This window comes from Panulirus ornatus, chromosome 53 (assembly GCF_036320965.1).
Source record: "Panulirus ornatus isolate Po-2019 chromosome 53, ASM3632096v1, whole genome shotgun sequence".
In the NCBI taxonomy this organism is placed as follows: Eukaryota; Metazoa; Arthropoda; class Malacostraca; order Decapoda; family Palinuridae; genus Panulirus; species Panulirus ornatus.
The window spans coordinates 5,817,521-5,836,190 of record NC_092276.1 but is presented as its reverse complement, the minus strand read 5'-3'; the positions used below and the strand labels follow the sequence as shown (position 1 = coordinate 5,836,190).

The 18,670-nt window shown below is 41.8% G+C and overlaps 1 protein-coding gene across 7 annotated transcripts in view; it reads left to right on the top strand.

The window, feature by feature from the left end:
• Window positions 1-18,670, top strand: part of Dhc64C (dynein heavy chain, cytoplasmic) — a 335,090-nt gene that overhangs the window by 308,428 nt on the left and 7,992 nt on the right. For all 7 annotated transcript variants that reach the window (XM_071692492.1, XM_071692491.1, XM_071692489.1 and 4 more), the window contains 2 exons: window positions 10,044-10,150; window positions 10,656-10,859. In XM_071692492.1, the coding sequence (XP_071548593.1) occupies window positions 10,044-10,150; window positions 10,656-10,859 (311 nt within the window). The remainder of the gene's footprint in view (window positions 1-10,043; window positions 10,151-10,655; window positions 10,860-18,670) is intronic.

Below are 18,670 nucleotides of genomic sequence, written 5' to 3'. Positions count from 1 at the left end.
ATCAGCATATTGTGAATTATGTATCATTTATATAAATGATACGTTTTTTCCCCTGTCAATGGATTGAACCAAGGCATGTGAAGTGTCTGGGGTAAACCATGGACAGTTCTGTGGGGCCTGGATGTGGAAAGGGAGCTTTGGTTTTGGTGCATTTTTACATGATAGCTAGAGACTGAGTGTGAATGAATGTGGCCTTTGTTGTCTTTTCCTAGCGCTACCTTGCACGCATGAGGTGGGAGGGGGTTTTTTATTTCATGTGTGGCAGGGTGGCGATGGGGATGAATAGAGGCAGAAAGTATGAATTATGTACATGTGTATATATGTATATGTCTGTGTGTGTATATATATGTATACGTTGAGATGTATAGGTATGTATATTTGTGTGTGTGGACGTGTATGTATATACATGTGTATGTGGGTGGGTTGGGCCATTCTTTTGTCTGTTTTTTTGCGCTACCTCGCTAACGTGGGAGACAGCGACAAAGCAAATGTATATACATATATATTGGAAAGGATCACAATTTTGCGGGTGATCAAGATACTCCTATGAGTACAAGAAGAGAAGACAAATTAGGTAACTTTATTGTTGATAAGATTTGTAAAATGATATGTTTATGAACGCTCGTTGTATGTTTTGGACAATCACATGTTTACCAAATGGCGTCCTAGCTTCGTCTCTTTGATGTGTATCAACTGACTGTTATATTTCTCTCTTGTGTCTCCCCTGATGATGTGATTATTACACGAAAGTGCACTTGGGAACTTTTCATGTTTCATTTTCCCCGTGGACTCATAAGAATATATATATATATATTTTTTTTCATACTATTCGCCATTTCCCGCGATAGCGAGGTAGCGTTAAGAACAGAGGACTGGGCCTTTGAGGGAATATCCTCACCTGGCCCCCTTCTCTGTTCCTTCTTTTGGGGGGGGGGGGGGGGAAAAAAAAAAAAAAAAAAAAAAAAAAAGAGGGGAGGATTTCCAGCCCCCCGCTCCCTTCCCTTTTAGTCGCCTTCTACGACACGCAGGGAATACGTGGGAAGTATTCTTTCTCCCCTATCCCCAGGGATAATATATATATATATATATTTATTTATTTATTTATTATACTTTGTCGCTGTCTCCCGCGTTTGCGAGGTAGCGCAAGGAAACAGACGAAAGAAATGGCCCAACCCCCCCCCATACACATGTATATACATACGTCCACACACGCAAATATACATACCTACACAGCTTTCCATGGTTTACCCCAGACACTTCACATGCCCTGCTTCAATCCACTGACAGCAAGTCAACCCCGGTATACCACATCGCTCCAATTCACTCTATTCCTTGCCCTCCTTTCACCCTCCTGCATGCTCAGGCCCCGATCACACAAAATCTTTTTCACTCCATCTTTCCACCTCCAATTTGGTCTCCCTCTTCTCCTTGTTCCCTCCACCTCCGACACATATATCCTCTTGGTCAATCTTTCCTCACTCATCCTCTCCATGTGCCCAAACCACTTCAAAACACCCTCTTCTGCTCTCTCAACCACGCTCTTTTTATTTCCACACATCTCTCTTACCCTTACGTTACTCACTCGATCAAACCACCTCACACCACACATTGTCCTCAAACATCTCATTTCCAGCACATCCATCCTCCTGCGCACAACTCTATCCATAGCCCACGCCTCGCAACCATACAACATTGTTGGAACCACTATTCCTTCAAACATACCCATTTTTGCTTTCCGAGATAATGTTCTCGACTTCCACACATTCTTCAAGGCCCCCAGGATTTTCGCCCCCTCCCCCACCCTATGATCCACTTCCGCTTCCATGGTTCCATCCGCTGCCAGATCCACTCCCAGATATCTAAAACACTTCACTTCCTCCAGTTTTTCTCCATTCAAACTCACCTCCCAATTGACTTGACCCTCAACCCTACTGTACCTAATAACCTTGCTCTTATTCACATTTACTCTTAACTTTCTTCTTCCACACACTTTTCCAAACTCAGTCACCAGCTTCTGCAGTTTCTCACATGAATCAGCCACCAGCGCTGTATCATCAGCGAACAACAACTGACTCACTTCCCAAGCTCTCTCATCCCCAACAGACTTCATACTTCGGTGAAGGGCGCAAGTGGGGAGGTGATAACAAGTAGTGGTGATGTGAGAAGGAGATGGAGTGAGTATTTTGAAGGTTTGTTGAATGTGTTTGATGATAGAGTGGCAGATATAGGGTGTTTTGGTCGAGGTGGTGTGCAAAGTGAGAGGGTTAGGGAAAATGATTTGGTAAACAGAGAAGAGGTAGTGAAAGCTTTGCGGAAGATGAAAGCCGGCAAGGCAGCAGGTTTGGATGGTATTGCAGTGGAATTTATTAAAAAAGGGGGTGACTGTATTGTTGACTGGTTGGTAAGGTTATTTAATGTATGTATGACTCATGGTGAGGTGCCTGAGGATTGGCGGAATGCGTGCATAGTGCCATTGTACAAAGGCAAAGGGGATAAGAGTGAGTGCTCAAATTACAGAGGTATAAGTTTGTTGAGTATTCCTGGTAAATTATATGGGAGGGTATTGATTGAGAGGGTGAAGGCATGTACAGAGCATCAGATTGGGGAAGAGCAGTGTGGTTTCAGAAGTGGTAGAGGATGTGTGGATCAGGTGTTTGCTTTGAAGAATGTATGTGAGAAATGCTTAGAAAAGCAAATGGATTTGTATGTAGCATTTATGGATCTGGAGAAGGCATATGATAGAGTTGATAGAGATGCTCTGTGGAAGGTATTAAGAATATATGGTGTGGGAGGAAAGTTGTTAGAAGCAGTGAAAAGTTTTTATCGAGGATGTAAGGCATGTGTACGTGTAGGAAGAGAGGAAAGTGATTGGTTCTCAGTGAATGTAGGTTTGCGGCAGGGGTGTGTGATGTCTCCATGGTTGTTTAATTTGTTTATGGATGGGGTTGTTAGGGAGATAAATGCAAGAGTTTTGGATATATATATATATATATATATATATATATATATATATATATATATATATATATATATATATATATATATTTTTTTTTTTCTTTGTCACTGTCTCCCGCATTTGCGAGGTAGGGCAAGGAAACAGACGAAAGAATTGGCCCAACCCACCCCCATACACATGTATATACATACGTCCACACATGCAAATATACATACCTACACAGCTTTCCATGGTTTACCCCAGACACTTCACATGCCCTGATTCAATCCACTGACAGCACGTCAACCCCGGTATACCACATCGATCCAATTCACTCTATTCCTTGCCCTCCTTTCACCCTCCTGCATGTTCAGGCCCCGATCACACAAAATCTTTTTCACTCCATCTTTCCACCTCCAATTTGGTCTCCCACTTCTCCTCGTTCCCTCCACCTCCGACACATATATCCTCTTGGTCAATCTTTCCTCACTCATTCTCTCCATGTGCCCAAACCATTTCAAAACACCCTCTTCTGCTCTCTCAACCACGCTCTTTATTTCCACACATCTCTCTTACCCTTACGTTACTTACTCGATCAAACCACCTCACACCACACATTGTCCTCAAACATCTCATTTCCAGCACATCCACCCTCCTGCACACGACTCTATCCATAGCCCACGCCTCGCAACCATACAACATTGTTGGAACCACTATTCCTTCAAACATACCCATTTTTGCTTTCCGAGATAATGTTCTCAACTTCCACACATTATTCAAGGCTCCCAGTATTTTCGCCCCCTCCCCCACCCTATGATTCACTTCAGCTTCCATGGTTCCATCCGCTGCCAGATCCACTCCCAGATATCTAAAACACTTTACTTCCTCCAGTTTTTCTCCATTCAAACTTATCTCCCAATTGACTTGACCCTCAACCCTACTGTACCTAATAACCTTGCTCTTATTCACACTTACTCTTAACTTTCTTCTTTCGCACACTTTACCAAACTCAGTCACCAGCTTCTGCAGTTTCTCACATGAATCAGCCACCAGCGCTGTATCATCAGCGAACAACAACTGACTCACTTCCCAAGCTCTCTCATCCACAACAGACTTCATACTTGCCCCTCTTTCCAAAACTCTTGCATTTACCTCCCTAACAACCCCATCCATAAACAAATTAAACAATCATGGAGACATCACACACCCCTGCCGCAAACCTACATTCACTGAGAACCAATCACTTTCCTCTCTTCCTACACGTACACATGCCTTACATCCTCGATAAAAACTTTTCTCTGCTTCTAACAACTTGCCTCCCACACCATATATTATTAATACCTTCCGCAGAGCATCTCTATCAACTCTATCATATGCCTTCTCCAGATCCATAAATGCTACATACAAATCCATTTGCTTTTCTAAGTATTTCTCACATACATTCTTCAAAGCAAAAACCTGATCCACACATCCTCTACCACTTCTGAAACCACACTGCTCTTCCCCAATCTGATGCTCTGTACATGCCTTCACCCTCTCAATCAATACCCTCCCATATAATTTACCAGGAATACTCAACAAACTTATACCTCTGTAATTTGAGCACTCACTTTTATCCCCTTTGCCTTTGTACAATGGCACTATGCATGCATTCCGCCAATCCTCAGGCACCTCACCATGAGTCATACATACATTAAATAACCTTACCAACCAGTCAACAATACAGTCACCCCCTTTTTTAATAGATTCCACTGCAATACCATCCAAACCTGCTGCCTTGCCGGCTTTCATCTTCCGCAAAGCTTATATATATATATTTATATATATATATATAATGTAGATTTATATATATATATAATATAGATTCATTTTACATCATCCAGTATCAGTGAATGAGGGATTCATACCCACAGCAGTTTCATAGGTTACTGAAAGTAAGAGAAAGAGGAAGAATAAGGATTATAAATAATAAATGGAAAGAAAGAACGATGACAAACGTGCTAAATGCAAAACCATCTTCGATGGACAACTTCAAGCCATTATGTACCTGATATGCTTGGAGACTAGCATATTTCCTATACAAATATAGATTCCAAGAAAGCAAAAACCATTCAGACTGTACTTAGTTGAGATTTAGTTTATTGGATGTGTAAACACACAGTGGACTTATTTAGCCGTATTGAAAGATTAAGATATTCAGGAAATTAATTTCAGTGAAGAGCTGTTTGAATTGTTTGCAGTATAGTAGGAATCACTCCTGAGCAGCAAAAAATGCAGAGGTTTGTAAAGTGTGTGATTACAGAAACACACCATATGTGTGCACCAGATGTGCATCAGTGAGAAGGAAATGTGAAAGGTTAAGGCAAGAATGAGAATAACACTCTTAGATGAGCTGTAAACCTTCCAAAATAACTGTTTTGGTTGGCAGAAAATTTTAAATTTCAATGGGTTGGAATTACATGAAACTCAAGAAAAGGACAAAGGCCCAAGAATGAAATAGAGGAAAACAAAAGACTCTTGAGTATCATTAGGATACTAGAAACAAAAGGCACGTACACATAAATTGTGGGAAAAATTAATGAGAACATTATCTCGGAAAGCAAAAATGGGTATGTTTGAGGGAATAGTGGTTCCAACAATGTTGTATGGTTGCGAGGCGTGGGCTATGGATAGAGATGTGCGCAGGAGGATGGATGTGCTGGAAATGAGATGTTTGAGGACAATGTGTGGTGTGAGGTGGTTTGATCGAGTAAGTAACGTAAGGGTAAGAGAGATGTGTGGAAATAAAAAGAGCGTGGTTGAGAGAGCAGAAGAGGGTGTTTTGAAATGGTTTGGGCACATGGAGAGAATGAGTGAGGAGAGATTGACCAAGAGGATATATGTGTCGGAGGTGGAGGGAACGAGGAGAAGAGGGAGACCAAATTGGAGGTGGAAAGATGGAGTGAAAAAGATTTTGTGTGATCGGGGCCTGAACATGCAGGAGGGTGAAAGGAGGGCAAGAAATAGAGTGAATTGGAGTCATGTGGTATACAGGGGTTGACGTGCTGTCAGTGGATTGAAGCAAGGCATGTGAAGCGTCTGGGGTAAACCATGGAAAGCTGTGTAGGTATGTATATTTGCGTGTGTGGACGTGTGTATGTACATGTGTATGGGGGGGGGGGGGTTGGGCCATTTCTTTCGTCTGTTTCCTTGCGCTACCTCGCAAACGCGGGAGACAGCGACAAAGTATAAAAAAAAAAAAAAAAAAAAAAAATTAAAGAAACAGTATGAACTAATGTTCACTGAGGCAAAATAACCTTTAAAAGCCCAGTCACTTTTTCATGAATAACAGTCACCCTTTGTTACTCATAGCTGATTTCATCACCATTCCACAGAACCTCAAGAGAGCTGTTTGCAGCTTGCTCATGCCTATTCCTTCAGAACTTGGCTTGGAATTCAGTCACTCTCAAGAGATGAAAAATACATTTAACGTGGACACTAAATATAATCTGGAAAGAGAGCCTGACCTTCTGCATAATCCCATGTATTTTGAAACTGACATACATATATATCTATCTTTCTGTATCTCTAACACCTGTTCCCACCTGGAATTCCCTCAAGGGGGTGGCCATGGCATTGAAGCTTCCATAACTAGTGAACTCCAGTGCTGCTTCTTAGCCTTTAGTGCTGTACCTGTAACAGGACAGTGACAGAGGGCAACTCTAATGCTGTGTCTGCAGAGGCTCCTACTTAATGTTCTTACTGATTACCACTTCCTAATGCTCCTGCCTAAATGTTCCTACCTGCTACATCTATCTATTGGTCCTGCCATTTGGCCAAAAGGCAGGGCTAGCACATCTTGCTCACCACAGGAAAAGCTACAGTTATGAAGAATGAGGTGGGTAAGTTGTATTGTCAAGTACTTTATATGACAAGGAAAGATTGTATGTTTGTGGACAGAATGCCAGTTGTCCATAAGTGGATAAGGCAGAAAGACAGCCAGCTACCTTAGGTGCTAGCTCACTGTGCAGCTATCACTAAACTTCTTGATACCCATGTGGATAGTACTGGTAATATACCTCCCTGATCATTGGCTGCCTGCCAACTACTACCTCCCAACACACATAGCCCTCTCCACAGACCAGGAAGTAAAGTCTTTCCAAACAACTGCTGATCCATATTTCCTGTAGGGTAGGTGAGCGACAAGAATGGATGAAGGCAAGTTAGTATGAATATGTACATGTGTATGTATGTAATGTCTGCATATGTGTATGCATATGTTGATATGTATTGTGCATATGTGGGTATATATATATATATATATATATATGTGGGTGTGTGTTTGTGTGTATATACGTGGATGGGCCATTCTTTGTCTGTTTCCTGGTGCTACCTTGCTGACACAGGAAGTAGTGATTATGTATAATAAGATATAAATAAAATTCTTTAGGCTCTTCAGGTTCAAATTGACTTAATTCATTGAATCAGAAATCTGCATTACCCGGGTGCAGCAAGGATTCACTCGGGGAAGTTCATACCTTTCGCTCCTGCTTGATCTTTGAGATCAGATTTTTGAAGAATTAAGATCATACAGAATAGCATTGTTGAATGTGGTGCTTTCACAGGCCACCTGGAGTCAAGCACATAGGTTGCGGTAATCAGTCCACAGTCATCCCAGTTATTCATCCTCCCCTGAGGTTGGTTTATAAATTAGGCACCTGGCTTAGGCTTGAGCAAATACATTTATATGTAGATTATTTTTATTTTATTATACTTTGTCGCTGTCTCCTGTGTTAGCGAGGTAGTGCAAGGAAACAGACGAAAGAATGGCCCAACCCACCCACATACACATGTATATACATACATGTCCACACACACACACATATACATACCTATACATCTCAACGTATACATATATATACACACTCAGACATATACATATATACACATGTACATAATTCATACTGTCTGCCCTCATTCATTCCCGTCGCCACCACGCCACACATGAAATGACTGCCCCCTACCCCCGCATGTGCGTGAGGTAGCGCTAGGAAAAGACAACAAAGGCCACATTTGTTCACACCCAGTCTCTAGCTGTCATGTATAATGCACCGAAACCACAGCTCCCTTTCCACATCTAGGCCCCACAAAACTTTCTATGGTTTACCCTAGATGCTTCACATGCCCTGGTTCAATCCATTGACAGCACGTCAACCCTGGTATACCACATCGTTTCAATTCACTCTATTCCTTGCACGCCTTTCACCCTCCTCCATGTTCAGGCTCTGATCACTCAAAATCTTTTTCATTCCATCTTTCCACCTCCAGTTTGGTCTTCCACTTCTCGTTCCCTCCACCTCTGACACATATATCCTCTTTGTCAATCTTTCCTCACTCATTCTCTCCATGTGACCAAACCATTTCAAAACACCCTCTTCTGCTCTCTCAACCACACTCTTTTTATTACCACACATCTCTCTTACCCTTACATTACTTACTGGATCAAACCACCTCACACCACATATTGTCCTCGAACATCTTATTTCCCGCACATCCACCCTCCTCTGCACAACTCTATCTATAGCCCACGCCTCGCAACCATATAACAGTGTTGGAACCACTATTCCTTCAAACATACCCATTTTTGCTTTCCAAGATAACGTTCTCGACTTCCACACATTTTTTAACGCTCCCAGAACTTTTGCCCCCTCCCCCACCCTATGATTCACTTCCGCTTCCATGGTTCCATCTGCTGCCAAATCCACTCCCAGATATCTAAAACACTTCACTTCCTCCAGTTTTTCTCCATTCAAACTTACCTCCCAGTTGACTTGTCCCTCAACCCTGCTGTACCTAATAACCTTGCTCTTATTCACATTTACTCTCAGCTTTCTTCTTTCACACACTTTACCAAACTCAGTCACCAGCTTCTGCAGTTTCTCACCCGAATCAGCCACCAACACTGTATCATCAGTGAACAACAACTGACTCACTTCCCAAGCTTTCTCATCCACAACAGATTGCATACTTGCCCCTCTTTCCAAAACCCTTGCATTCACCTCCCTAACAACCCCATCCATAAACAAATTAGATAACCGTGATCATGCACCCCTGCCGCAAACCAACATTCATTGAGAACCAATCACTTTCCTCTCCTCCTACACATACATATGCCTTACATCCTCGATAAAGACTTTTCACTGCTTCTAAGAACTTGCCTCCCACACCATATATTCTTAATACCTTCCACAGAGCATCTCTATCAACTCTATCATATGCCTTCTCCAGATCCATAAATGCTACATACAAATCCACTTGCTTTTCTAAGTATTTCTCACGTACATTTTTCAAAGCAAACACCTGATCCACACATCCTCTACCACTTCTGAAACCACTCTGCTCTTCCCCAATCTGATGCTCTGTACATGCCTTCACCCTCTCAATCAATACCCTCCCATATAATTTCCCAGGAATACTCAACAAACTTATACCTCTGTAATTTGAGCACTCACTCATATCCCCTTTGCCTTTGTACAATGGCACTATGCAAGCATTCTGCCAGTCCTCAGGCACCTCACCATGAGTCATACAACATACATTGAATAACCTTACCAACCAGTCAACAATAGAGTCACCCCCTTATATATATTAAGAAAGGGGGTGACCTGAATGTTCAGGCCTTGATTTCTCAAACTTTTTCACTTCTTTTTAATCTCAAATTTGGTTTCCCCATTCTCCTTGTTCCCTCCACTTCTGCAGTCATTCTTTCTGTATGTCCAAAACATTTCAACACACCCTCCTCTGCTCTCTTAATCATACTCTTTTTTTTACTACCACACATCTCTCTTACCCTTTCATAACTTACTCATCAAACCACCAGACACCACATGTCCTCACATTTCATTACCAACACATCCACAGTATTTCACACAGCCTTATTAATAGCCCATGCCTTGTAACCATATTATATTGCAGAGACTAGTATTCCTTCAGACATAACCATTTTTGTCCGAGGTAAAGATTCCTTTTTCCACGCATTCTTCAGAGATGGTCATATTAGTGTATTCATTTGCTAGTACTATCTTGGCTAACATAAAATAGAATGAACAGGCATGCATAATGTTTACAGGTACTGATATGCTAAGCAAGTTATTGAAGATGCAAGTCCTGGAGGATGATGATGAGTTAGCATATGGAGGAGATGAAACGCCTGGCACTGAGCGCAAGGATGTGGAAGTAAGAATATTGTACATAATGTTATGCTATTAGTGGGATAATGAATAATTGGTTTATCATTAGCCCACATCATCCTTCTGCTCATCCTCCTACCTACTACTCCCTCCTTGTGCTGCTCCTCCTGAAAAAAAAGAGCTAAATTAGACTACAGTCTCATCTAAAGGGTATCGTGTTTCCATGCAATATCATCTTGTGCCTCTGACTTATGAATTTGGCATTTCACTTTGACTTGAAATCAGATACTGTGCAACATTGCTTGCCATTTTTTGGTGACAAATATATTTAACTTTCCTTTATAGAAATTCTTGTATAGCTTATTGTTTAATGTTTAATGTCTCAGCACTTGTAAAACCAAATTGGTAAAATGTTCAAGAACTTGTATACTTTTCAACATGACGATTGAAAAGTAAGGAAAAAAATTATGGATAAACTAGCTCTTCTTTGGGGCATTTCATGATAAACATTTATGGTGTGCATAATTGTAGAATGCTTCTTTTGCTCACAGGGTCGACCTTCATGGATGGTGACATTACAGCAGTCTGCTGTTACTTGGCTCTCTCACCTCCCTGAGTATGTCAACACACTGCGTCGAACTTTAGATAACATTAAGGATCCTCTATATCGATATTTTGAACGTGAGGTCAATTCTGGAGCCAAATTGCTTCGTATTGTAAAATGTGACCTAAACGATGTTATCCTCATCTGCAAGGTACAGTGTGCAAATCATTTTCTTTGTGAGCATACATAGATTCCTTCCTCTCCTATTACTGTTGGTCATTTCCTTCTTAGGGAGATAGCACCAGGAAGAGACAAAGAAAAGCTTCATTTGCTCTCATCCACATTCTGGCAGTCATGTGTAATGCTTCAAAATCAGAGCCTCATTATTGTCATCCTAGCCCCACAGATCTTTAATTGGTTTCCCTTGACTGCTTAATGTGCCACGGTTCAGCCCACCGACAGGTCATGGCCAGTATACTTACTACTTTGCTTCAAAGTCACTCCATCCCATGCATGCCACATACCCTCTTGCATGTTCAGGTCCCAGTCACACAAAGCATCTTTTACTCCATCCTTTCACATCCTCATCAGTTCCCCTTTCTCCTTGTTCACTCCAGTTCTGATATGCTTGTCTTCTTAGTCAGCCTCTCTTTTCCCATCCTCTCCATATATCCAAATCAGTAGCACAGTCTTCAACTTTCTCAACCTTACTCTTCTTATCACTACACCTCTCTCTTACACTATCATATCTTGTTCAATCAACCCTCCTCGCAACACATCTTGTCCTTGAATATTTTATTTCCATCACATTTATCCTTTTCCATACTCTTAGATCTGAGGCCCATGCCTTGCATCATTCTTCAGCAGTAGGCCCTCTGTACTATCAAACATACCTATCTTTTCCCTCGAAGATAGTGACCTATCCTTCCATACACTTCTCAGGGTGCTCAGACCCTTAGGCATCTTATCTACTGTCTGGCTTAGTTCAGCATGCCTTGCATCTTTCTACTGCGATAGCCTTCTGTACTGTACCTCTCTGTACATACCTATCTCTTCCCTGACAGACAGTGATCTGTCTTTCATACTCTTCTCAATGTGCCCAGAATCTTAGGCCTCTTATGTACCATTTGGCTTAGTTCAGCTCCCATCCAGTACCATATCCATTCCTAGGTCATTAAAACACTTCACTTCCTTCAAGTTCTTTCCACTCAACCTCACAGTCTAACCATTGTGTCTCACTCCACTGCTAAACATAATGACCATACTTTAATTCATATTAACTCTCAACTTTCTCCTTTCACATACTCTCCCTAACTAAGAAACCAACTAATGCGGTTTATCATTTGAATCTACCACCAAGGCCATGGCATCAGCAAACAGCAACGGACTCAGCTCTATGGCATCTCCACCCCAACAGATTGTAGTCTGCCCTTGTCCCCAAGACCCTTGCATTCACTTTCCCCACCACCCCATCCATGATCAGATTAAAGCCATGGTGACATCATACACTGCTAGTAGCTTTGCTCCCACACCATATATTTGCATCGCTTTCCACAAAGCATATCTATCAATCCTGTATTACGCTTTCTTGAGATCTATAAGTGTCACATACAAGTCCTCTGTTTTTTAAGTATGTCTCTTATGAATTCTACAAAACAGTTGCTTGATCCACACATCCTTCCACACCCTTAAAGCCACATTTTTCCTCCTCAGTTTGATGCTTGCCACCACCCATTCAGTCACCAGTCTCCCATACAACTTATCAGGTACACTCAACAAAATGATACTTCTATAGTCTAAATGTTCACCTTTGTCCCCCTTACCTTTATACAATGGCACTATATAGGCATTCCTCTAGTCCCCAGGCACCTCAGCTTGAGTTGTACTCCCATTGAAAATCCAGTCAACAATACTGTCAGCTCTTATCTTGAGACATTTAACTGAAATCCCATCACTTCAGTTGCTGTTCCACACTTTAGCTTGGACATGCATTCACCATTCTTTCTCATCTTCACCAAACACCTTCCATATCCTTCTTGCTTTGAATACATCTACATCCTCAAGGATCCCACATCCACCACCATATCATCAAATACATTCAGCAGTCTTTCTGAATACTTATGCCATATTCTCTTCACCTTTTCTATGTCTGTTGGCCACTTTCCTATCTGCTCTTGTCACTGATGTTTCCATTTTGCTTCCTTGTTCTCTTCACACTATTACCCTTCTTCCAGAACACTTTCTTATTCCCTCTGAAGTTTGCCAATACTCTCTTACCTGAAGTCTCATTTGTCCATTTGTTCAACTCCTGCACCTTCTTCTTAACCTGCTGCTTCTTCATGGACATCTGCCACTCCCTATTATTCTCATACAGGTAACACTCATACTGTACACTTTTTTTTTCCACACACCCACATTGATACTCCACCTTCCACATGCCACACATTACTTTTACATGTAAGTCTACTTCCCTTAATGACTTCTACTCCTAACCTATCCCTATGGTTTTGTTTACACTCACCTTTTGCTATTCTACACCCAGTCTCTCATGATATTTCCTCCCACAAGCCTCTTTCCCAAGCTCACCCACTTTCACCACCACCTTCACTCCCATATCATATCCTCTCTCTAAAGCCTCTACAAGGTTTAACCCTCACCTACACTAAGAAGTGATCAACTGCCACCTGCCCCTCTCAGCACATTTACATCCACAGGTCTCTTTTGCTTGCCTATCTATTTTGGCTACCTACCATCCACCCCATTTACCCACTTATACTTATGTATTTTTCTCTTTTCAAACCATATGTTCTCAGTCACCAGTCCTTTTTCAGCACAAAACTCAACATGTTGTTCACCCTTTTCATCACCTACTTATGCAATCAAATTGCCTATTACTGTTTCTAGATCCTCATCCCAAAATTAATGATGCAGCCTTTCAGCTCTTGCCAGAAGACTCTTCTCTTCCATTATCTCCCTACCAGGTGCATAAGCCTCAACAATCACCTACCTCATGTAATTCGCTCTCATTTTCACCTACATCATTGCGAGTGGGGCTCACTTCCTTACATTCCCACAACTCTTTCTTCAGCAGAAGTGTCACCCTATCCTTTGGTGTGATCCTCACACTAACCCCATACAAGTTTTAGATGAAGTAAGAATGAATTTATGGCAGTCTATAAAGGCATAACAGAGAAAGTATATAAATTTAGGTGTAACCAAGATGAGCAACAAGGATTCAGAGAACATATTAAGAAGGTAGCATTGTCAAGCCAAGTAATGAATGGTATGATATTGAAAACATTCACAAGAGATACAAAACTGATTTTGAAAATGTTTGATATCTACATAAGAAGGAATCTTGAATGCTACTGTATCTTAATGGTTGCTGATTAAGCAAATAGATATTTACAAATCAAAGAGAATACAGAAACGCTTCACAAGCAAAATCAAGGGAATGGAACACATGAACTATCAGTTGTTCTGGTGAGCATAAGGGACATTCAATTGAGGGTGATGGCTTTGCATATTAATTGGATAACTGATGAGATTAAAAGGTGGCAGCTTGTAGTGAATTTTAAAAGCCACAGTTTGAATTTGATGGGGATAGGAGAAACTCGTATCCTTAGGCCGGTTGTATGGAGTGAAAATGGTAATGATGAACGATAGTTGTGGAAGGTCATGGAAGGAGGAGTGGTATGAATAGGGATGAATGAAAATTATCAGGGAAGAGGGAAAAGGATGTGCCATTGTGCTGTTACCGAGAGTATTGGAGTATGTTACAGACCATGGATAGGATGGGTCAGGTATAGTGTGAGTGAAAAGAAAGATTGGAATTATGAAGTATGCTTAGGTATGTGTTTATTTGTCTGTAAATACGAAATCTGTGCAAGGTTTAGATGAAATGAAGCATTTCTGTAGAAATTTGAATGACTCCATAGCTGGCTGATATGAATGCAAAGATGGGATGTGATGAAATTGGTAAGGTAATTGGTAAATGAGGAGTGCTAGAAGTAAAAGAACATAATTTATCTTGTGGATGCCTATTCTGAGAGGGCTTTATTCATTGTCAACACCTTATTTCAGCAAAAGGTTATTCACAGATATGCTTGTATGAGAAATGATGGAAGAGAACAAAATATTTTTTTTTTTTTTGCTTTGTCGCTGTCTGCCGCGTTTGTGAGGTAGCGCAAGGAAACAGACGAAAGAAATGGCCCAACCCACCCCCATACACATGTATATACATACGTCCACACACGCAAATATACATACCTACACAGCTTTCCATGGTTTACCCCAGACGCTTCACATGCCTTGATTCAATCCACTGACAGCACGTCAACCCCGGTATACCACATCGCTCCAATTCACTCTATTCCTTGCCCTCCTTTCACCCTCCTGCATGTTCAGGCCCCAATCACACAAAATCTTTTTCACTCCATCTTTCCACCTCCAATTTGGTCTCCCTCTTCTCCTCGTTCCCTCCACCTCCGACACATATATTCTCTTGGTCACTCTTTCCTCACTCATTCTCTCCATGTGCCCGAACCATTTCAAAACACCCTCTTCTGCTCTCTCAACCACGCTCTTTTTATTTCCACACATCTCTCTTACCCTTACGTTACTTACTCGATCAAACCACCTCACACCACACATTGTCCTCAAACATCTCATTTCCAGCACATCCATCCTCCTGCGCACAACTCTATCCATAGCCCACGCCTCGCAACCATACAACATTGTTGGAACCACTATTCCTTCAAACATACCCATTTTTGCTTTCCGAGATAATGTTCTCGACTTCCACACATTCTTCAAGGCTTCCAGAATTTTCGCCCCCTCCCCCACCCTATGATCCACTTCCGCTTCCATGGTTCCATCCGCTGCCAGATCCACTCCCAGATATCTAAAACACTTCACTTCCTCCAGTTTTTCTCCATTCAAACTCACCTCCCAATTGACTTGACCCTCAGCCCTACTGTACCTAATAACCTTGCTCTTATTCACATTTACTCTCAACTTTCTTCTTTCACACACTTTACCAAACTCAGTCACCAGCTTCTGCAGTTTCTCACATGAATCAGCCACCAGAGCTGTATCATCAGCGAACAACAACTGACTCACTTCCCAAGCTCTCTCATCCCCAACAGACTTCATACTTGCCCCTCTTTCCAAAACTCTTGCATTCACCTCCCTAACAACTCCATCCATAAACAAATTAAACAGCCATGGAGACATCACACACCCCTGCCACAAACCTACATTCACTGAGAACCAATCACTTTCCTCTCTTCCTACACGTACACATGCCTTACATCCTCGATAAAAACTTTTCACTGCTTCTAACAACTTGCCTCCCACACCATATATTCTTAATACCTTCCACAGAGCATCTCTATCAACTCTATCATATGCCTTCTCCAGATCCATATTTATTTATTTATATTTTATTTTGCTTTGTCGCTGTCTCCTGCGTTAGCGAGGTAGCGCAAGGAAACAGACGAAAGAATGGCCCACCCCACCCACATACACATGTATATACATACATGGCCACACGCAAATATACATACCTATACATCTCAACGTATACATATATATACACACACAGACATATACATATATACACATGTACATAATTCATACTGTCTGCCTTTATTCATTCCTATCACCACCCTGCCACACATGAAATAACAACCCCCTCCCCCCTCATGTGTGTGAGGTATCACTAGGAAAAAAAACAAAGGCCACATTCATTCACACCGAGTCTCTAGCTGTCATGTAATAATGCACCGAAACCACAGCTCCCTTTCCACATCCAGGCCCCACAGAACTTTCCATGGTTTACCCCAGACGCTTCACATGCCCTGGTTCAATCCATTGACAGCACGCCGACCCCGGTATACCACATCGTTTCAATTCACTCTATTTCTTGCACACCTTTCACCCTCCTGCATGTTCAGGCCATGATCACTCAAAATCTTTTTCACTCCATCTTTCCACCTCCAATTTGGTCTCCCACTTCTCCTAGTTCCCTCCACCTCTGACACATACATCCTCTTGGTCAATCTTCCCTCACTCATTCTCTCCATGAGACCAAATCATTTCAAAACACCCTCTTCTGCTCTCTCAACCACACTCTTTTTATTACCACACTTCTCTCTTACCCTATTATTACTTACTTGATCAAACCACCTCACACCACATATTGTCCTCAAACATCTCATTTTCAGCACATCCACCCTCCTGCGCACAACTCTATCCATAGCCCACGCCTCGCAACCATATAACATTGTTGGAACCACTATTCCCTCAAACAAACCCATTTTTGCTTTCCGAGATAATGCCACATTCTTCAACGCTCCCATAATTTTTGCCCCCTCCCCCACCCTGTGATTCACTTCCACTTCCATGGTTCCATCCGCAGCCAAATCCACTCTCAGATATCTAAAACACTTCACTTCCTCCAGTTTTTCTCCATTCAAACTTACCTCCCAATTGACTTGACCCTCAACCCTACTGTACCTAATGACCTTGCTCTTATTCACATTTACTCTTAGCTTTCTTCTTTCACACACTTTACCAAACTCAGTCACCAGCTTTTGCAGTTTCTCACATGAATCAGCCACCAGTGCTGTATCATCAGACAACGACAACTGACTCACTTCCAAAGCTCTCTCATCCACAACAGACTGCATACTTGCCCCTTTTTCCAAAACTCTTGCATTCACCTCCCTAACAACCCCATCCATAAACAAATTAAACAACCATGGAGACATCACACACCCCTGCCGCAAACCTACATTCACTGAGAACCAATCACTTTCCTCCCTTCCTACACGTACACATGCCTTACATCCTCGATAAAAACTTTTCACTGCTTCTAACAACTTGCCTCCCACACCATATATTCTTAATACCTTCCACAGAGTATCTCTATCAACTCTATCATATGCCTTCTCCAGAAAGGTGCAAGAGGTGAAAAAGAGGGCAAATGAGAGTTGGGGTGAGAGAGTATCATTAAATTTTAGGGAGAATAAAAAGATGTTTTGGAATGAGGTAAATAATGTGCGTAAGACAAGGGAACAAATGGGAACTTCATTGAAGGGGGCTAATGGGGAGGTGATAACAAGTAGTGGTGATGTGAGGATATGGAGTGAGTATTTTGAAGGTTTGTTGAATGTGTTTGATGATAGAGTGGCAGATATAGGGTGTTTTGGTCGAGGTGGTGTGCAAAGTGAGAGGGTTAGGGAAAATGATTTGGTAAACAGAGAAGAGGTAGTAAAAGCTTTGCGGAAGATGAAAGCCGGCAAGGCAGCGGGTTTGGATGGTATTGCAGTGGAATTTATTAAAAAAGGGGGTGACTGTATTGTTGACTGGTTGGTAAGGTTATTTAATGTATGTATGATTCATGGTGAAGTGCCTGAGGACTGGCAGAATGCTTGCATAGTGCCATTGTACAAAGGCAAAGGGGACAAAGGTGAGTGCTCAAATTACAGAGGTTTAAGTTTGTTGAGTATCCCTGGGAAATTATATGAGAGGGTATTGATTGAGAGGGTGAAGGCATGTACAGATCATCAGATTGGGGGAGAGCAGTGTGGTTACAGAAGTGGTAGAGGATGTGTGGATTAGGTGTTTGCTTTGAAGAATGTATGTGAGGAATACTTAGAAAAGCAAATGGATTTGTATGTACCATTTATGGATCTGGAGAAGACATAGGATAGAGTTGATAGAGATGCTCTGTGGAAGGTATTAAGAATATATGGAGTGGGAGGCAAGTTGTTAGAAGCAGTGAAAAGTTTTTATCGAGGATGTAAGGCATGTGTACGTGTAGGAAGGGAGGAAAGTGATTGGTTCTCAGTGAATGTAGGTTTGCGGCAGGGGTGTGTGATGTCTCCATGGTTGTTTAATTTGTTTATGGATGGGATTGTTAGGGAGGTGGATGCAAGAGTTTTGGAAAGAGGGGCAATTATGCAGCCTGTTGTGGATGAGAGAGCTTGGGAAGTGAGTCGGTTGTTCGCTGATGAT